Source organism: Pipra filicauda, unplaced genomic scaffold (genome assembly GCF_003945595.2).
Source record: "Pipra filicauda isolate LSUMZ 115617 unplaced genomic scaffold, ASM394559v2 scaffold147_size4022426_pilon, whole genome shotgun sequence".
Taxonomy (NCBI): domain Eukaryota; kingdom Metazoa; phylum Chordata; class Aves; order Passeriformes; family Pipridae; genus Pipra; species Pipra filicauda.
The window spans coordinates 2,774,433-2,795,552 of record NW_024103962.1 but is presented as its reverse complement, the minus strand read 5'-3'; the positions used below and the strand labels follow the sequence as shown (position 1 = coordinate 2,795,552).

General features: G+C 37.6%; 1 protein-coding gene across 11 annotated transcripts in view; it reads right to left on the bottom strand.

Annotated features, from left to right (window-relative positions):
- Positions 1-21,120, bottom strand: part of ESRRG (estrogen related receptor gamma) — a 377,135-nt gene that overhangs the window by 119,134 nt on the left and 236,881 nt on the right. For all 11 annotated transcript variants that reach the window (XM_027739489.2, XM_027739491.2, XM_039378793.1 and 8 more), the window contains one exon: positions 6,764-7,179. In XM_027739489.2, coding sequence (XP_027595290.1) covers positions 6,764-7,166 — 403 coding nt within the window. In that variant the 5' untranslated portion in view covers positions 7,167-7,179. The remainder of the gene's footprint in view (positions 1-6,763; positions 7,180-21,120) is intronic.

The following is a 21,120-nucleotide window of genomic DNA, read 5'->3' as shown; positions in this document are numbered from 1 at the left end:
TTCCTGAGAAACTGTGAAGAAGGTGCTCTTGGAAATAAAGAGCACCATGCTAACTTATGAAAAGAAGGATAGAGAAAAAGTCCCAGATGGACTTAAAAATCTATTTGATGTTTACAGGTCTTAGTGAAGCTGAACTGAGGAAAGTAAAAGTATTTTTTCTCAGGTTACAGTTTCAGTTCTTCCAGACTCTGCTCCCTACTTTGCCGACAAAACTCAGCTGAATTTAAGTATGATTAAATATTTTCACATGTAAAAGTACTCATTTATTGATAAGGTTTCAGAAACGGGGTCAGGTTGGACTGAGGTTGGATTTGAACCTAACTGAATCCAGTTTTTGCTGACAAATCCTCAGATCGACTCAAGTGATACTGTAGATAGGTCTATGAATTACAGATAATTAAGCTTAAAGTTGACTGTATTCACAATTTTTCACCCAGATGACTTCAGAAACAATACCATACACAAAGAGTTACAGAACATTTAAAAATTTGGTTCCTAAATGTCTTTTTTCTCCTAAATATTTTTTAAGATGACAGGACCATGTATGGAGGATTATGCTTAATCTCTGTTGCTTATGTTGCCTTTTCTGTTACAATAAAAAACTTGGGAGGAGCATCTAGTTTTTAAATAACTCTACAGCACAATACAGTATTTGTCAGAGGGACACAGCCAGCTGAAAAGTACATTTTAAGTTAAATCACTATGTTGAGTTGCTTTGAAGAAATCAGTATACAGTGTTACTGAACTATAATATACTTAGAACTTGTAAAATATTTTTTTTTATTTTCTTTTATTCCTACAAAGCAATATGGTGATTTAAAGAAAAATTGTAAAGGTGATGCTGGTTGGTCTGACTGCAGGGCATTTTTGCATCAGTCTCTAACTTTAGGCAAAGAGTTTCAAGCATCATAAAAAAAACCCCACTATAATTTTCAGTAAGGGGCTGGTATTAGGGCATGCTGAACATATAAGGGCCTAACTAACTTTGATTCCAACTGGAGTCAACTTCTTTATTTTCAATAGAAACAAAAGGCATTTAGGTCACCTTAAGAGAGAATCAACACTTTAAAGACACAGAGGGAATTGATCCCCTGCCACCTGGGTGACACTGAAGAGCTGTTCAAGTCAGAAAGTCTGAACCATATACATTTGGTCCCTACTTGTATTTTATCTGGATCAATTTTGATAAATTCTATCAAGGCAGCATGGAAGATTGTCATTGTTTGTTTATGAGCACACAGAACATCTCGGTCTGTAAAGCTGTAAACCAAATGACTTTCACAGCAGTAAAAAAAGGTCATTAAAAAAGTTATAGAAACATTAAAATAAATCACTTGCTAGCTGAGACTTCACCTGCCTCTAGTTTCAAACTAGGGCTTTGTAAGTGGGCTGCAGGCTTTCAGAGATGTTTATAACATATAGAGATCCACGCCTAATTATAATGGCATTGATACGTGCTACTGTAATACCAGCAGTATTTGTAAATCACAACTCTTTCTCAGTATTTCTGATGGGTTCAAAATAGCCATGCACTAATCAGGATGCTTGTTCTTATTCCCAGAAAATCTCAATGCTTCGTACAATTTTCAAGGTTGTAAGGAAAGCAGAGACAGCAAAAAAGGACAGAACAATCTCTAAACTTCTCTCTAGTTCTCAGATTTCAGCGTGTTTATATTTTATTGTCTCATCTTGCTTGGCTGCTGTAGCTATGCAATGACATTATGACAGGATTAAAAGATGTGTTGGAAGGAATTAAAAATACTCACTCGCTAGTTTGGTTGGCCCACAGGCACAGAGAAATCAGAGGAAAAGGGAAGATATCTATCACCGCTTGCTTAAAATATTCTTTGAAAGAAATGCTGATGCACAGACTTTCACTTATATAAGGAAGGTGAATGATTTAATCAGGTAATGATGGATTCAGGTGACATTTAGTGTTAGGTTCCCTGGAGGGCTGCCATCTTTACACCAGAGCCAAGGTCCATAGGCTAGTGCACCAAGATGTAAGCCTCCACCCTACCCTCTATAAAACAACAATAATCTTAGCTACCAGCAAAGATGCTGAAAAGCCATAAAATCTTGCTTAATTTGCTTTCATTTCCTCAACAAAAATGTATTAGAGAAGTCAGCTTTCAGAGATGCAAAACACCCTTTGGAAGCCACTTTGGTCACATGCAACTTCGAATCGAACTTTTATGTTGCCTTATCTGAATGTACATAGCTAGTTCTAACTTTCCTGATTAAAACTTCCTGATTTAAAAAAAAAAAAAAAAAAGTAGTGTTCGTACATTTACAGATCAAATTGGCTCAGCAATGGGTCAACACTCTAAAGAGGGTTAACAGACCTGAACACTAGAGGGATTAAAAACAACTCCGAGTAACCAAAAAGGTGAACAATGTACAAAGCACTTTGGGCAGTCTTTGTAGACAACAAAGGATAGAATATTTCTTGTTTGTGTTAGGAGGCATGGACAGGCAGCAACTCTCAGGGATGAAGCTCTTAAATGAAATGGTAAAGATATGATTGCAGTGCTTCTTATGACCTACTGCTTTAATCACCCTGGGTATAAAAAAAGATTGCTGCCTCAATACTGTTCATCCAACAGTTTTTCCTTAAAAAATAAACATATGAAAAAAAAACCCAAACAGACTCCAAAGGACTACTGATTGCAAAATATTTGAGCTTTTGTGAGGGAAATTCAAACACTATACAAGGAAATAATATGAGACTTTTGCGACAAGCCTCATGAAGAAGGCAACATATCAGTACATAGGCTTTACACACTGTCTCTTCATGCTAGTTTAAAGAGTCCAAAGACAACAGTCCTGATGATTTGGAAAGAGGGAGGAAGAAAGCTTTCTAGATGTGGGTCATTATTTTAGAGAGAAAAATGCTAAAATAAAACAGCATAATAAACTGTCTTTGAATCTGTAAGTCCTATCATCCTTCTACTGAAAGCAAGAATATCATTTCAATCCACTTGCTGAAATGTTTAAGTTACAGGCACTGAGTAATTACATATTATTAATGCAAAATGTGTACTTACTAGCCTTTATGATAACTGAGCAAATAAAAATTATGAGAAATATATTTACACTAAACATTCACTACAAAATATCTAGTAAGTACAAGACCTCTGTGCTGAACACAAGACTTGGCACCCAGCTGACAACTGAAAATTCTTTTTTTCCTCTCTTCTTTTAATGAAAGCTTGGAGTTTTCAAGATAATACAGTGCACAGCAAAAACTGTGAAGAGACCCTAAAAATCAATGGACCTGTAACTATTTTTAGATGTTGCTATTTTCTGCTATTCCTGATGTTAAGCCAATTTTGGGGAGATTTGGCTGTGTGTGTATTTCTGTGAGACATTTGCAATCAGCCACCATGTAAATTATCCCAGAAGCAAACTGAGAGCTGCAGCTCAGTGAGTATTAGCCTGAGCAGAGAGAACATCCAGTTCTCCCATCCCTAACATGTCACAAATGGGGCAGAACATCACTGGATTCTACTGTGACCTAAGAAGACACTGATTTTGTATATTAAGCTCTTTTTTGGTGGGTTTTGTTCTGTTTATTTTTGTTTTTTTTTTAGCCAGGCAGTTTCTTGTTTCTAATTTTTTATAATATTATTGATTTTTATCATAATTATGCATTCTTTGCCACAAATCCAAATGTATTTCTGTGCTATGTTAAAAATATCTATGTTCAAAAAAGACAGAATTACTCCTTCTAATTCAAAACAGTTAATTTAATTTCTTAATTTTTAACAAAATTAGCAGGGAATCCAAGTGGCAGGAAGAGGATAAATCATAATCCAGGAAGGGATGTTTTTTAGATTAAACTGCTGAATCTGAAGGGGAATGATAATCTCCATTACCCTTAAAAACAGGTGTATACTCTACATTAGAGTGATACTTGCCTTGTGTAGGGGCTACCAGGTATCCTGTGATACACTTCACTTCTGCCTCATGTAAAAGATGCTGGTGGTGTACAGATACTGTGCTGGTTCCCTGAGCAGCTGCCTGTGGCCTTCACCTACTGATATTTCAAGAGATTCCTTTGAAATGGAAAGAATGGAAAGACTCCCATTGACTCAGTGGAAAGGACACTGGGCCTTTCGTGAACACAAGATGTGCTTCACAATCTCACTTTATCAGCTCAGCCTTCCTCCCACTGAAGTCAGAGCAGGTGTGCCCATGACGTCAACGGGAGCAGCACTTAGGATCAACAAGTCTGAGCTAACTTAGTAAACTGATGAATGATCAACAAGCAAGGTTTAGGAAGTCAGTTGTTCTTTTTCATTGCATCTATAATTAAGTACCCATCACAGTTACGCTATTAGCATTTAAAGTAAGCAATTTTTTGAGCCCAGATATATTATCCTTACATATGCAGTTACAGTATTTTACTCTTCGGGTAGTCTGGTTTTCTATTTTGTATTTGTTTTTTCCTGTTTTCTTATTTGCGGTTATGCAGCAATCAACTTCAAAACAAGCAGAGAAAGAAAGTGATATGAATGAGGAAGTTAAATGGGGTACAGGGAAGAACAACCTCCAGAACACTGGGACTAAATTTTATCAACTAGAGCAAAAAACCCTCAGGAGAATTACTCTTCAGCAAGCCTAAAGGTAGAATTTGCCCATTCAAAACATGAAGAAGCACCTTTTTCTTAAATACTTTTTGTCACTTACCACAATTCATGGTTTGATTCACCAAAATAAGTAGCTTCCATTATTTTGGATGGCATCTGAAAATTCTCAGCAGTTGTGCCAGGTTAGTCAGCATCATAAGTGAAGATGCTGCCATGACATTATGATGGTAACATACTTCCTATTCCTAGTTTCTTCATTACTGCTTTTCCATTCGATGCCTGGTTTTGCCTTACTGCATTATTTTTTTTGTCTTCACAGCACTGTCACCTGCTGATGCAGCTACTGCTCTAACTGTACTGAGACGTTTTGCACAGCTGCCAGTTCTAACTTGAGCTGCATGGCCAAGTCCAGGTTGCTAATCTGGAGAATGACGTCCCTGTCTTGTGCTTCCGTGCCCAGAAACTTGCTGTCTGTGGTGTGGTGTAAAATTGCTGCCAGAAGTCAACACTTCAATCAGTTAACGTTTCTGTGGCATTTTTTTTCATACTCACAATACGACTAAAATAATCATGCATCAATTCGGTCCTGTAGGACAGCTATTACACAGCAATTAAATACCATTTATAAAAACAGAGTTGCTGGTTGAAATCGGTGCTTGAAGTTTAGCAACCACAAAATACAAATTGCTTCAGTGGAAACATTTTTTTGAGCTTTTCTGAAAATGTTCTTGAAGGTCAAGTGAAATCACCTACCTCCTTTTTCTTTTTTTTTACTTTTTCCAAAACAGACATCTGAAATGAGCACACTGTTTCTACATGTGTGATCATTTTACATATGAACCCAGGCCACCACTATCAACCTTCACAGGTATCTTTGTTTACTGCTTGCAAACAGTGTAACATTCTGCTCCATCAGAACAACTAAAGTCTAATGTTTCTTTTTAGTGGTTACATGGCAGTGGTAAAATGGGTACTTCATGCTAGCAGAAAGCGCAAATCCCTCCACCAGTAAAATGGATGAAAGAACAAGATGGCCATTGCCTCAGCACTGGATAAATTAAAATAACATTCATTATTTTTCCTTATTAATTTTACACTAAATATGGAAGTACTATATTTAAAAAATCTTGGCCAAATATTTGAAATTTTGGTTTATGTGAAATTATAAACTAAATCTCACTTTATGTTCATTTTTAAAAAGAAAAGTGTGTCAATAGATCGCACTGTCTTTCCTGAGAATTCCAGGTGCTTGACATGTATGAAAATCAAGCTGGTTTTATTGAGGAGCTTAAATTTGGACTTAGCAACCTAATTTTAGTCTCTGAAGTCTGAATTTAATTTAATGTGACACTACTTTCCTGTACAGGCCAAGCTTGGCCTCATGTTCTTTAAATAAAGCACCTTCAATTTTACTTGAAAGGATGATATCTAAATCAAAGTAGAAGGTTATTTTGTCTCCATAGGTTCTGAAGCTAGTAGAAGCGGTCATGCAAATTATCCCATTCATACTAATTTATGCCAAAATATGTGGCATATTTGTAACAGGTATCAAGAACAGATTAGTACAAAGTACTGAGCAGAGACCAAAAGCTGCCAACTTACTCTCCTTAGAACGTGACCTTACAGTTATTTGTTAAATGTGCTGAAGGCCACTGTATATAATGGGTGAAAGACCAGTTATTAATACACTGATATGCACAAAGCATTTGTACCAATTTAAAATGCACCGGTGCTTTAACAAAAATAAACTGGATTTCTGTAACAATTTAAGTACAGTAGTGGTGTAGCTAGGAGCAAAACACAAGCATGATCCCTGTGTGCCACAAGGTGTGTTCAAGGAGTACATAACAACCTTCAGCAAGCATTCTGCTTCCTTCACAACAAGCATTTATGGGAATCCATGAGAAACTCATACAAAAACCAAATCTGAACGTGCACTGGATAGCTCCAGTGATTTTCTATTTTTCAGAATCAAAATAAACATGGCAGGGGTCTTAACATGACAGACAGAACTCCCGAAGAAGCCCAAGGGGGTTTTTTCGTGACCAATATCTGTAGGACCACACAGTATGAAGAATGAAAAGGTACAGTCTGAAGACCTAACAGGATTCAGTCTAAGACTGTACTTTTTCATTGTGAGCAAAAGAAAGAAAGTTTAAAGAATAACCAACCTTGAATTGTCCTCTTGAAGAAAGCCTTGCAGGCTTCGCAGGAAGCCACTCCATAGTGGTACCCTGACGCAATGTCACCGCACACCAAACACAGTCTTTTGGGCATCGAGTTCAGCATATATTCACACTTGGTCTGTGAATCTTCAGCGATGGTACTGGAGCAGTCATCGTACCGTTTCCTGACCGGCCCGTTGCCCCCAAGCCCCGTGGCCGAAGGGTAGAGGGGAGGTGAGTCCAGCCCGTTCTGATGTCCATTCATGGTGGAACTGTAGCTCCCGCTGGCGTCGGAGGAGCCACCGGGGCTGTGGTGGTTGATGCTGTCCGTCAGAGAGGCAGGGCTCGACGGTTCCGTCTTGATGTACGACGAACAGCTAGAATCAATGTGTCGATCTTTGCTTGACATTCTGCAGAGAAGCCTGTAGTGGGGAGAGAGAGAAAGAAGAATCTGTGTATTAAAGACAGTGCTCTTTAAGGCTGCTCTGGAAGGGTTAGGGACTGCACATCATTCATTCATTAGTCAATACTTCTTGTTCTACATGAAGGTAATCAGCATAAGGGCATGACAGAGCTTTGTCAAAGCTCCAGACAGGCAGTAAACAAAAACTTTAAAGAGACCAAATCCATCTGTTGTCCCCTCCACCTGCCCTCTAGGCTACATGTCAACTTCACATCAACTCTAAATTCTGAATTTGTCATCCAGCAAGTCAAAAAATCTTAAAAATCCTATTAAGATGACTTGGCTATTAAATGTCTTCATTTTTCAATCTATACTTTCTTTCTGTAAATTCCATCATTATCAGAAACAAATACTTCCAAGTTTGATCACATAGATGTTCTGCTCTGTAATTAATATTTGTCAAGGCGCTTGACTAAAACACGTATCCATCATCTATTGATCTGATCCCAGAATTGAAGAGCAAGTCTCTTGCAATCTTCTTTTTCCTTTATTAATATTGCTTTATTATAGATACAGCTAAATAGCTGTGTCTAGTAACGGAGTAGCACATCAACGAGGAACTCTAACAAATAATTAAGGCTGGACTCCATTTTCACAAAATCTAAGTGAAATGATTCATCAGCTCTGGCTGCAATTACTTTCTAGCCATTATCCTCAGACTAACCAGTAATAACTATGCCACTACCCCATATATCTGCAGCTCTATAGGATCTGACATTTTATGCGTTCCATTTTTGGATTAAAAAAATATATTAGAGGAAATTCTACACAAAATTTTGTCTTTCAGAAGGTGAGATTCTGTCTTCTCAGTTCTCACGTTTTCAGAATTAAATATCTGAAATAAAACCATACAACATCTGATCCAACAAAATGCTTTCTGCAGGGGGAATAAGGGGAGAAATCTTTGTCTATTTCCAAACCCAAGTGTTTTATTATTTTTAAACACATCTTAAGTTAGGTTGAACAAAGGACAAAAATAATAATTAGAAAGCTCAGAATCAGATATTATCTCCATTTTCTACAGCTGTGATTATGAAACCCCAGTAGCAAATAGCCTATCCAGCATTTTCCTGACAGCACTCTCAGAAGCTGCCAAAGTACAGATGACAGTTATGAGCATTTCTCTAGAAACATTAACTGCAAAAAAGCAATTATCCCATAAGGCCACCCACATGGAGCTATGGATTCATGTTTTCAAAGCAAACATGAGTCCAGACAATTAGACTGACTTCAACTTTCTAAGTTAATTTTTGAGATCTTGTCGTCACTTTTCCACCTCTTTGTGTTTAAAAATAAAAAATTTAAATATATTTCTACTTCAATATTAGGAATCAAATTCATCAGTGGAAGACAGATATAAATCCAGAGAGCTGGTTTCCTTTCCAATGAGGGTAACTGAGATCAAAGCCTTCATTAAAGATATCTGGTTAGGATGAGATTCACCCTAAAATCAGTGCCCATGGATCCTAGTCAGGACCTCTAAATTATCATTTGTACTGTAAAATTCTATTGAAAACAAACAATGTGTGAATTTGGAAAACAGCCAGATTGATGTACAGAAATGTCAACCTCTAAACTTAAAATCAGTGCTTATTTGGGGAGGTAGAAGGAGCAAGCTCTCTGGTGTCAGCAAATAAACCAAGGAAATGGGAAGGTTAAAGCCGTGAAAATATCTTATTACATTGGACCACCTGCTTGTGTTGTCCTTTCCTCAAGAACTGGAGGGGGGGAAATCCCCTTGCCAGCCTGCAGTAGCGTGTGCCTTTTCTTCTGCATCTGCTGCCTTGTAGCCGTCACTGTTAATGAGTGCTGTAATTAATAGATAGCTCTCTCTTGTCTTTCTACTTGCACTCTGGGCTAAGCACTTTTCTCAAGTCAACGTTTGAAAGAAAGGGGGTCGGCACTGACTTACAGCAGCTCTGCGAATTCCTTTTAATTTAGAGCACTTACACCACCACTCCACTTATTACCTTATAATTACTGGACCGCTCTCACATACATTACGATCTTAGACTAGAGTTAGGAGTTATTAGGGTACTAAAACATGGTGTCTCTCTGTCTCTCCTCTTTCTTTGGCACTGAATTTTATACAGCTATGATTAAAATTATCAATTAACTTTCACATTTTACTAATTTTTTATGTTATTTTTCTACACATTAACACTAAGACGCTTTTATTGACTAAACAGGTACTTGGTTCTCTTTTCCCCTCCCTTCTGCTGAGACTTCACACATAAAGTCTCAAAATACAGCACTAGGAATCACTGCCTACAGTCTGTCATAACCGGCACGTTCTTGTGGAAGATCCCACTGCTGGTTTTTTTATCTAATTTGTGCAATAATGAGCTCGAATGTCACCCTTCCCCTTCCAGAAAAACACATTTGCAACTAATTAGCTGGTCAAAGGCACGTTGTTTTAGCCTGTACAAAAGTGGATATCTCCCACTCCGAGCAGTCAGAACCAAAACACAATCTCAGTTCTCCAAGCATTAAAATCTGATCACCAGCACTGCCTATGCTAAAGCCAGTCTGCTGATGCTTCTGAAGTAGCAGTTTCTGGTACTAACCAAGACAGAGCTGCTTTTGGCTCCAGCTTTAACAGTACAGACTGGATTTGGTGCACGCTGGCAAAGCACAAATGCAGTTAAAACATTAACCATTCCAAGGAAAAGTGAAAACAACAGCACCTGACTCTGAGAACAAAAACTTTCTCAGTCCCCGGAAGGTGAAACAGAGACAAGGCTGGGTACTGGCTGTGGGTGGGCAATAGACACCTATGGCTTTCACTCCTTCCTTACTGAACAAAAGTAATTCAAGAACCATCTAATACGGATGGCAGGTGTGGCCACCATCAAATTATCATGCTGAACATTTGGAATAATGCCTAAGCTAGATCTCTGTAAAATCCCTCCCTCAGTTCCCTCCTAATTACTACTTAGCTCGTTAGACTGAAGAATTCCTAGACACCATTGCATTATAGTCTAAAACTACAGTTGGAGCTTAATTCTCTCTTCCTCTCTGTGTCTGAAATTCTACAGCTCTATTATTCAAGCCTGAAATATTCACAACTATCTATAAATTCAATTGTCAGCCGGTGGGTTTTATTCTAGACCTCACTTCAATCTAAAATTAGAGGCACTAAAATTCACATTAACTCTAAGAGGAATGTAGTGAATAAGACTTTATTTCAAAAGAACACCTTTTTGTCAGAAAGAGCTATTTTCAAGATGATGGCTTTATCTGCATTCAAAGAGAATAAGCCCAATTCCACATTGTGCTGTTAATGCAAAATTTTTAGGTCACATTGGATTAATAAAAATCTAAATTTAGTTAAGGTTTATGAATAGAAATAACATGTGTCATATAAAAACGTACAGTATTTATTTTAAAGCCTTGGTGGGGTTGTTTTTTTTCTTTACTAGATTTTAAGCCAAATAGGTGGCAGCACCATTTGTGGTGGGCTGTCCCAGTTCTCACAAATGGGAGATCTCAGGCAAATTTTCCTTTCAGTAACTTTAGGGAAAGTAACTAATTGGTTCTAGAAGCATTTCCATGCCCATGCGCAAGAGAAAATACATAGGGTGCTGCAAGCCTTGGGTAATATGCAATATACAGCACAAATCTTAACATCCCTTCTAAATTTACTTCACAATATCTTCATTTAAGTAAGACCTGAAGCCAGGAAGTGCTGGCAGTAAGGTACAATGACACACTCCCGCTTTAAAACAGGCTTTAACAATAGCGAATAAATTGTAATGCTATGTGCTTATGAAAGACTGAATATATTAAGAATTTATTAATGCAATCACATTCATATTTCCATCTACCTGCCACATTACTAATGATATTGACAGTGCTGACACTGGCTAAATCAGTATCAATAGACAAGTGGAGTGCAAAAATTAACTGCATCTGATTACAGTATATAGCCTTAAAAAAGAAAAGCTCATTCAAGCCACCGGGAACTCTTTATATTCCATCCATACATATAATTGGTTCACAAAGTTACTTTTCCCTCGTCTTATTACCAATACCCAAAGGAGGTCAAAACAACATGCCAATACTTCATAACCCATGAACACATTTCATGCTCCCTTTTCAAACAGGAAAAGCTCTGCATCATTCATTACTTCAGAGCTGTGTTGGTGGTATCAGTGACAGTAACGATTAGTCACAATAATTAAAGTGCCCACCTTTACTACAGATCAACAAAAGTCCAGTTTTACCTGCACACGAAGTTTTTTCTTTTCTTGAAGAGAGAATTGCCCTATTTCCATAAATATCAGAATGGATTGTTAGCTGTTGACATTTGTAATGACAGCTACTATGTGGGAGCATCAGCAAGGCAGGTGTTATTATGCACACCTAGGTACTTTTCATGCTAACAGTACAACCCATTTGATTTTCCTCCCATAGATTCCTCTCACATGGACGTCAACCAAAAAGGTCTTACTATCCTCATACTTAACTATGAATGTCAACACATTAAAGATTTTCTTGGTCTAGGTGACACAGTAAGTCAGAAGCAGAGTCAGGAATCGAAGCCAGATCCTAGCTTTGACCATAAATACATCTCCTTCTAAATACTGTCTTACTTTCGGTATCATTTCACAGGTCTATACTAAAATCAGTAGACAACAAACAGTGCAGCATGTTCCAGTGAACGTGCTCAGCCTCTCTGAATGTAAAAGAGAAAAAACGTTTGCAGGCAAAGAAAAGAAAATGTTGCTTCTCGCACCGACGCCCACGACAACACCTCAAGACATTCACCGGGTCCTGTTAAAGAGCTGAGTAACAATTTCAGCCGAGCTGCTTTACATTGAGCATTTTTTTCTGCTTCAGCTAATTGCACTCTAGTAAAGTGGCAAAATGTGAATCACTTAGTAGGAAAATGGGCACCAGCTGCTATTGTCAGAGAATGGAGACACCAAAGAAAAGGAAAGTGACTGAATGAAGTGTCATGTCAAAAATCAACGGTGCAACGTGTGATTTGAGAAAACATGACTACTTTACAGAGACAGGGTGTCATTATGGCATCACAGTAATACGATGCTTTGACAACTGCTGGGTCTAACATATCATCATTGCATTAAGGTGCACTGGCTTAGTTGGAGGAAGGAAAAGAAAGGATTTCTTCTTTTAATAAGAAATATCGTAAGGCCTGCTTGGTTAACATGGTGGATGAGATCATTAATTGCAAAGCATTGCTAATCTTGTCCCATGCACGCACAAACAAAACTGTTATTAGACGCGAGGTCTTTATTAATAAACACACATATACAACCACATAGTAAAGAGTACCCTATGCAAAACAGAACAGCTGTGGTGGGGGATTTTTTGTTGCTGCTGCTGGGTTTTTTTTAAGAAATGTTGAACGTTTCATTGCTTTTCTTCTTTCTTTTACGTTTTCTTGAAACCTTCACCACTTCACCTTAGTAAGGGAAAGCAAAGCAAGCCAATGCCTTCTTCCAGAGCAGCTGTCACTAGCAGCCGGAATAGAAGAAGCAATGCTTGAAGCCATCATGTTGTTACCAGCAGTGGCCTGAGTTAGCTGATGACTGCTGACAGAGGATCCAGCTTCCCAAACAGTTATTATTGCCTGATATGCAATCTACCAAGCCCTGCTAAAGCAATTCCTACACACAAGACACTAGAAGACCAGTGTGGTCATTTTTAGTTTAACAAAACAAAACCCAAACAAGCCATTATCTCAGGCCCTTCACATTTGCACCTCATCTGAGAGGGAATGGCCCTTCACGTTTGCACCTCATCTGAGAGGGCACTTTGTTTCTCATACTGCTTTTAAAAAAGCAAAATATTCAAGTGGCTGACTTGGAACTACTACAGACCCTAAAAAACTGGGGGATTTATTTTAACCTCCTCTCCCACCATAAATAAATATTCATTTTTGCTCCACTTTCTATTTCAAGTAGATTCCCCATGCTTCCTGGCTGATAAACTTTGTTAACAAGAAGGAAATGATCCTGAGGTATCCCAACGTGTTGCAAATTCTCACCCTTGACAGCTTCTACGTTTAAGGATTACATCTGATGCAAGAATGCATACTACTGTCATTTATCTTTAGCTCATTTCCTTGGACCTATTTCAACTGAGGGCGAGCATCTCTTGTTTATAGCTCTAAATACTGTAAGTGAGCAACTGGCAAATCAATAAAACTGTTAAATGCATAATAATACTGTGTAATTACTTACACGATGTTTTGCATAATTAACTGTCTGAGGTGTTCCTTGATATAATGGATACTCAGAGTATGGAATAACCTATAAGCCTATAAAGCACACCCTGTTTATACGAACAGAAATTATGTTTAAAACTCTCATTCTAATAATCCAAATCGGGCTTTGGCACTATATGACAGAAAGCCTTCCTTTCCTGCCAAGTCTAAATCAATTCTTATGGCATTACTTCATAACTAACGTGATATTTCACTGATGATGACTATTACCCTGATTACTTGGAAGTAATGTAGTAATAGCAAAAATACACTTAGATTAAACAAACTACTGCTATTTAATCAATATTATTGAGACAAACTAAGTGTTTTAATAAGTCTGTATAGATGCACTAATGCTGGTTTAATTAAATGTATCCTTAGACATGCACAGGCTCTGCAGCATACAGATTCTATGGTTTGACAGATTGTAACATTACTCTTCTGAATTTAAAAGCTGAAACACTTACAGGCAACGGAATTTACATCTTTTTAAACGGAAAAAATATTACTCTTTACATCACGTACTCTTTTGGGAACAACGAAGAATACTCAAAGACCTTGCACTTTTGAGCCAAAACACCAGACATCTGAAAAGATGCCAGCCCTCAGTGACACGAGGTTTCCAATGTACCCAATACATATTACTGCAACACACTGACAAACCCAAATAAAACTCTGACTAAAAGGCAAAAAGTAAAAGCAGATATAAAAATTGCAAACCTGACCTTCATTTTTGCACGTGTTTTATGCAAAAAATACCCTATTAGCTGTTATGCACTACTACTAGGCAGGCCATCACCACAGAACGTCTCCTGCAGAAAAGATTTGCCTACTTGTATGGAATTCATGTATTTCAAGTAGGAAAAGACACCTTTTTGGTATGGTCTGATGATTTAGTTTTCAAATACAGTAAAAAAAAAAAGGCAAATACTGAAGAGAAAGCAACACAAAAAGTAGATGGCACCTAGAATCAAAATCATTCTGGAATGCCTGAAAGTTATACATAGAAGAAATGTATGATTTTGTAGTTTGTGTATATATATTATGGTCCTGACACAACTTAAACCTCACGAAATACTTCATATACCTACTTAGTTTTTACATTTCTCTTTTTCTCCTTTGCCTCTAACCTTTATACACACTTAGAACATGGCTATTGTTTGAAGCTACAATAAACCACTGTAATACCTTTGAACTTACATTCTCTCATTTACTGACTTCTAGGCTGACGTTATATATTTTCTGTTGCTACAGTACTTAACATCCTTGAAAAAAGCCAGCTCTGAAGCAAGAGAAGAGTTGGGAGCTGCACCAACTCACACCAAGAGACTTCCCATGCCCAAACAGTTTCAATTAAAAAGCTACTAGAATTATGGCCAAACCTCATCATATGTAAATCAGTATACTGATCAGGAAGAGTAAGATTTTATTCCTCTACTTCAAACTGCAGAATAGTAATTCATGTCATATGTTCTAAGATAGCAAAAACTCTGGTTAAGAAGGTGTTTTTCTGTTATGGAATATTATTCTACTTGTGGTTATATTCCGGTGGTATCAGGTGGAGTCCACCTGATGTCTCTAGGCCCCAGAGGGCATGGTAAAGTGTGAAGGAGTCATCTATTAATTGTGAGGATTCTTTTTATTAAGGGAAATCAGCTGAAATAGCAAAAGAAAATGAAATGCTACATTCAGCTACCTCAAGGGAGAAAAATAAAAAACTACAAAAATAAGTAAAGATTCATTCAAGAACATAACAGGCTTTCTAAAGAGGGATTATTTTGAAATGATTACTGCATCAAAAGCAGTTACTTGCACCAGTCAGAAAGCCAGTACTACAGATCAGAGAGACATAGCTGTCATTCATCACTTTCCAAAAGGAAAAAGAGGACAAAAAAATGCCTTCTGTCTCAAGAGAGAGTCAAAGTTTGCATCATCAGATTTTTCACAATTTTTGGCAGCAATTTCCTTCCATGGCTGAAAGGCAGAGTGTAGGTGTGTGCACACCATGTACCTGTCTCCCCATCCAGCTCCCTCACCGATTTTCTGCAGATTTATAACAGAAGAATTATAATTTGCACGCCAAGCTCTGTTAAATTGGAGAAGCGATTAGAGAGAACACACCAGAAATAGTATCAGAGAGTGAGCGTCTTAAAAGACTCAGGACTAAAACTCATAAAGCAAGTGATCCTTCTCCCACCCCCTCACTCAGCTGGCTTCCAGTGTGTCCTGCCCGTCTTCCCAGACACACGCCACCAGCTTTAAATCCCCCCTGCACATCCATGCGCGCACACGCACACAACCAAGAAGCTACTTGGTGAGTTGGAAAATGACGTTTTCCTGCAATCAGTGTTTAAGTGAATGTTTGTCCCAGTGTGTTACACCATGCTGTCAGCAAGCAGCAGGGAGTCGTTGAGTTGTTACTACATTTGATTTGACTGCCAGTAGGAAGCTTTATTTCTACCAACTGTTAGTTGCCAGCTCTAAGGATCTTCTCTTACTTTGAGAGGGTTTTATTTTTATAGTTTTTTTAGGTACAGGCCATTATTTTTCTCTTTCACTTTGAGGAATTTTAGTGTATGTGTATGGCAGAAGCATCTCCACACCCCCACACATCACAGCAGTCTCTTCACTTACACTTGCTGGCCTAAACACAAAAAGTAATTGTATTAAGACAACCATAAGTCAATCCTGACACACATCAGAAAAGTGATTTTTATATCAGGAAAGCTCAATGAGAGGAGCCAAGATGAACATTTACATAAGCAAACTAAAATAGGATAATTTTATTCTGATCTTTTCCAAAAAAATATGGGATTAGACTCTAACAAATAGGTATGAAGAGATAACCTGGGTGGATTTTCCTTTCAAGGAGGGGGTTTGCTCTCCAGATCTTTATACGTTTCCCAGAGTTTTCAGTAGGGCTTTTTGTTTGCCTGTTTATTATTCATGTATATCCTGAAAGGTTTCTCCTCTGTCAAACAAGAACCTATAACTTTAACAGTTGTTTACAATGCTTCCTCTTCCTACACAATAATGATGATTTTGATAATTAGGATCTAATTATAATGGATCTGACAACAACTTCCAACAACGAAAAGCATCTTTAGAAAAATGAAAGCATATGCGTGAATAGTGCAGGGAGGTGGGGTGGGGGAGAGAAATACATCCCTATGAGACAGCCTGAGAACTCAGGCTGAATGGAAAAGTAATTAACACTAAAGAGCTAAAACTGTAATTAAAGAAAATTTCATTAAAGGGAGGCAGGTGATTCCACTTTCCTAAATATGACAAGGTGCTGTATAAAAATAAAATAGCAGCCAGTTTCAGTGAGTGGAGCAGGAAAGCCATGTCTTTAACCAGATCAAATTCTCGAAATTGGCTGTCAAGACGGGATTGTTGTGATTTATACCCGTCTATCAAGCGCATGAAAGAGAGAGACAGGAGAGGAAAAGAGGCAAGCTGCTGTCGCTTCCATTCGCAAAGCACCTTTAATTTCCACGGCACCATCTGTTACCAAATCTAATTCACATTCCCTCCTAATCTGGTTTAGTTCTGTAATACTAATTCTTCCACTACTCTTATGAACATCTCTCTCAAGGAAAAGCTTTGGTTCTGGGTTGGTAAAAAATTGAATATTATGCTGTTTAGGTTCTGGTGACTTAAGTGAAGCATGCCGCCCATTAAAATGCACTCTTGGTAAAAGGATTTGTTTTCAGTCAGTGCAGAGATACAGAACTGCTCACGTTTGAAAAAAGTCATCAGGGGAAAGGGGAGAGAAAAAAAAAAAGAAAAAAATCTCACAGCTGATGATAGGAAAGCAGGCTGTGGACTTGAAAGCAGAGGTTGTCATAAAATACAATTGTTGTCAAGTTTAGTCACTTTCAGTACTGGCTATAAAATCACTTTGTCACGGTCTCATATTGAAAGCTTGAAACTGTATTTTTGCTAAGGAAACTAAAAGGAGGGAGATATAAGATTCTATGAGGGAGAGAATATTCCTTTCAAATTATGAGATGCAAATATCTATAGGAAACCAAAAAGGTAGGGACAAAAATTGAAAGTGGTTTAAAACAGTCTCTGGAGTGCCATGGTCTGAGTTTTAGCTGTGTTATGATGAAAAAAATTCCAATCGCTTCTGTGGGACTTGGAAACAAAGTACAGGACCAGGCCTTTCCATGGCTAAGCATTCTCGGACAGGCAGTCCCTCATCTACTGGGTCTAGGGGTGACTCAGCTTTCCTCCTGGTTCCCACACAGAGATCCCTGACCAGCTCTCCTTGAAATCAACATATAAAGGAAAAAAAGGACCTCGACAAATATTACTACTAATGATGTGACGTTACTAATTATTAATAATGTTCATCTTTAACTTACCGATTTTAATACGCTTCCAGGAATTACCTCTATCTCAGTCTTAGAGATGCACAAAGCAAGACATAGAAAGGTGAAGAGTTGCCTAACACTGCTCAGCAGCACATGGCATGGAACCATAGGAACCATATGATGGTCCTGGGGAATTCCAATCCAGTATATTTTGCCTGTTTGTTTGCTTTCCATGGCTTTGATCAAAACGTGCCTTGGAAGTTTTAATATTTATTTCTGAGAAAGAAACTTGCCTTGAACTTCAGAAATGGAACTTCCATTGTTTTGAAATATACAGGTTTTTTCTGAATGGGAAACTTATTTTAAGAATAAATTAAATTTTTTCTTACTCCTAAATAAAAATGTTTATTTTTCTGTTTAATAATACCAACTTCTTTGTGTGCAGCCTTCCTAAATATGAAGCCTATGAAAAGAACAGCTTTAGCCAACATGCAGGGTAATGTGTGAGCAATGTGTAGTTGTGAATAGCCCAAGGTTTTTATGTTTGGGTTTTTTTTTTTAAGGATTTGAAATGAAAGAGGCAGACAACACTAGGAAAATAAATACTTGGATAGAACAGTAGTATTCTACAAAATGCAAAAAGGAGTGTTAGTTTTCATTATATGAAAGAGTAATGCATAAAAAAAATTCAATTATTCCTTCCATAAACAAATTTTTAACTGCTGTGACACAGTCATGAACAGAGATGTCAGTTCTAAAGACGAACATGAATTCTGAAGAAGCCTCCTCCTCCAATATCACTGCTTGATTCTCAAATTGCTTAAATTATCTGGGTAATTTTATGAACAGTGTCAGGTTTGTTATTTTAATGGGAATAGTAGCTAGAAAATCAAAATCAAATTTGTTCCAAATACAGCACATCTGCCATTCATTGTGGGTCAAAACCTTGGATACAGGGGAATAGACCCAGCAACTCTGAAGCTCTGCAAATTTATACTAGCTAATGGTATTATTCCCTAACCCAGCCTGTGATTTCAGAGGGTCTAAGGTCCTGATACTCTTGATACGCAAGATGCAAGTGGATTACCATAACCTACTGTACCCAGAGAAAACCACACTGACATGCAAGGACTCAGAAAGCACAGCAGGCTATTTATTTATTATTTGTTTGTATTAAACCATTTGAGTGACATGAGCCCTATCTGTTAATGCACAACATTTCTACTTCTACACTATGAAGACCTGTAACAATTGTAAATGAAAACTGTAAGAAGAAAAAAAAACCCTCTGTCACTGAATTCTACTCTTTGTTTATCTATCTTTCTTCTGGAAGCACTAGAAATAAAAAATAGACAAAACAAATAGTTCAGTATGTTACTTGGGCACAGTACCGGCGACTGAATTCATCACATGTTGAGATAAATCAGACAATTTATAGAAGCAAAACCTATGCAGCTTAAGTCTTTTTTTAGTCTATCTTGGATTTTCATGTGTGATTACAGATTTTTACAAACAAATAAATAAACCTTTGGCTTTTCACAGTTCCTTGTTCTTCACATATTACTATGTGTAATTCAAACCTATTTATGCCACTGGGTTTACATGTCAGAGATTTGCCTCTGGATACCAGCAGCAAAGGTCAGGAAGCAATGGCTTTCACTTTTAACTGTTTGCATGACTCCAGCAAGTTTGCAGGATAAGCTTCTCACAAAGTCCTGATATTGTTTCTACTTGCTTATCTTTTACCTTCTATTTTGGTGGGAGTCACGGGCTGGAAAAAAAAGAAATTCAGCATATTCCAGAAAAACTGTTTAAAGTAACAAATATGTACCTGCCCAATTATAACATTTAGAACAGGGATGTCTTTACTTGCAATTATGAAGTGATTCTATCCATATGCTGCAATCATTATATGCTTCACCTGTGGCCATCTCTTCTGGAAAACGTCACTGAGAGGCTTGTCCAAGAAAAGCTTTATATGAAGAGATCAGCATTAATTACTCCATATTGCACACTGCAAACTCCAGCTGTATTTTAATGATAGATTTGTTTCATTTATTTCACCAGTATTAATTCTGGATCAACTATTTCTTTCTTTCAGAGCTAAAAGTTCTGCTTAAGTTGACTGTCCTTGGGTGAGCAGTGAAAGAAAGACTGGTCTGAAGGGAGCATGTCATTCCACTAATAAACTCAAATAACACGTGCACCTGATCCTGAGAAGTTCTGTGCCTCACCAGTTTCAGCACAAGCTCAGGATGCTCAAGAAATTGAGGATCGGCCCTGATCAGTTAATAGAAGGGCATTAAATGATAACTCTCCCAGACTGGGATTCACTTTTATTCCACACCTCAGTCCTATCATAATAAAAAAAAAAATCATTTCACTAAGCATCTGCCTAGAACATACACCAAATCTGCTCCACTTCTTCCCTGGTCCTTAACACAGTTGAGGGTCTGACAGTATATCTTTATATTACTATTGCTTCATGGAATGAATAGCCAGGTTTTCTGAAAAATAAATTATGAGCAACTAAGATAACACCAATATACTCAAGACTTTAACTGCCTATAGTTGGAAGCTTAATAAACTGAGGGTTGCTTGTGGAGATCAGTGTGAACACCTAAAAGAGGCCACTCTCATCTACCCCTGGATGGCTGCATCATTCTGTAAAATCCAAAAAGGGACATCAACTGAAGCATCTGTCATAAGACAACAAATAATGATAGCCAAATGATGATGTGGGATTGGCTGTCTGTACATTATACAGGCATGGTTATCCTACAGGTTGTATTAAATATGAGAGGCCGAGATTTATGTTATGGGTGATAAGGCCAAGAATGCTGTAAAAGTGAAAAAATATGGCAACAGTATGCAATACATCACTACCAGGATAATTATTTATATAAAAAGTTCCCATTCTTCGACTTCCAACATGTAGGGATAAAATTCATTTATTCAAAGAAGACATAATAATAACCTGTCAGCTTGTGGTGATAGATATGTTTTTAATCCAAATGACCACAGTCTCCAGTCTACCTGTCATAAAAGGACACGAAAAATTGAATTTTCCTTTCATAATTCTTTAAGTTGAAAGGGAAAAACACAGAAGCATGATAAGTGGCTCATTTCAGTGGACAGATGGACAGGCAGTAGCAAAAGGTATGAATAAAAGGCACTGTTCCTTTACTAATGCTATTTTCACTTGTTACACACTGCAACGCAGGCACAGGGAAGGCATCCTTTCCTTTGACTTTTCAAGTATACCCCCAGATAATCTACATTATATTCTGTGCAGTATGAGACTGCTATAAAAAGACTTAAGAAGTGTATTACACTATTCAGC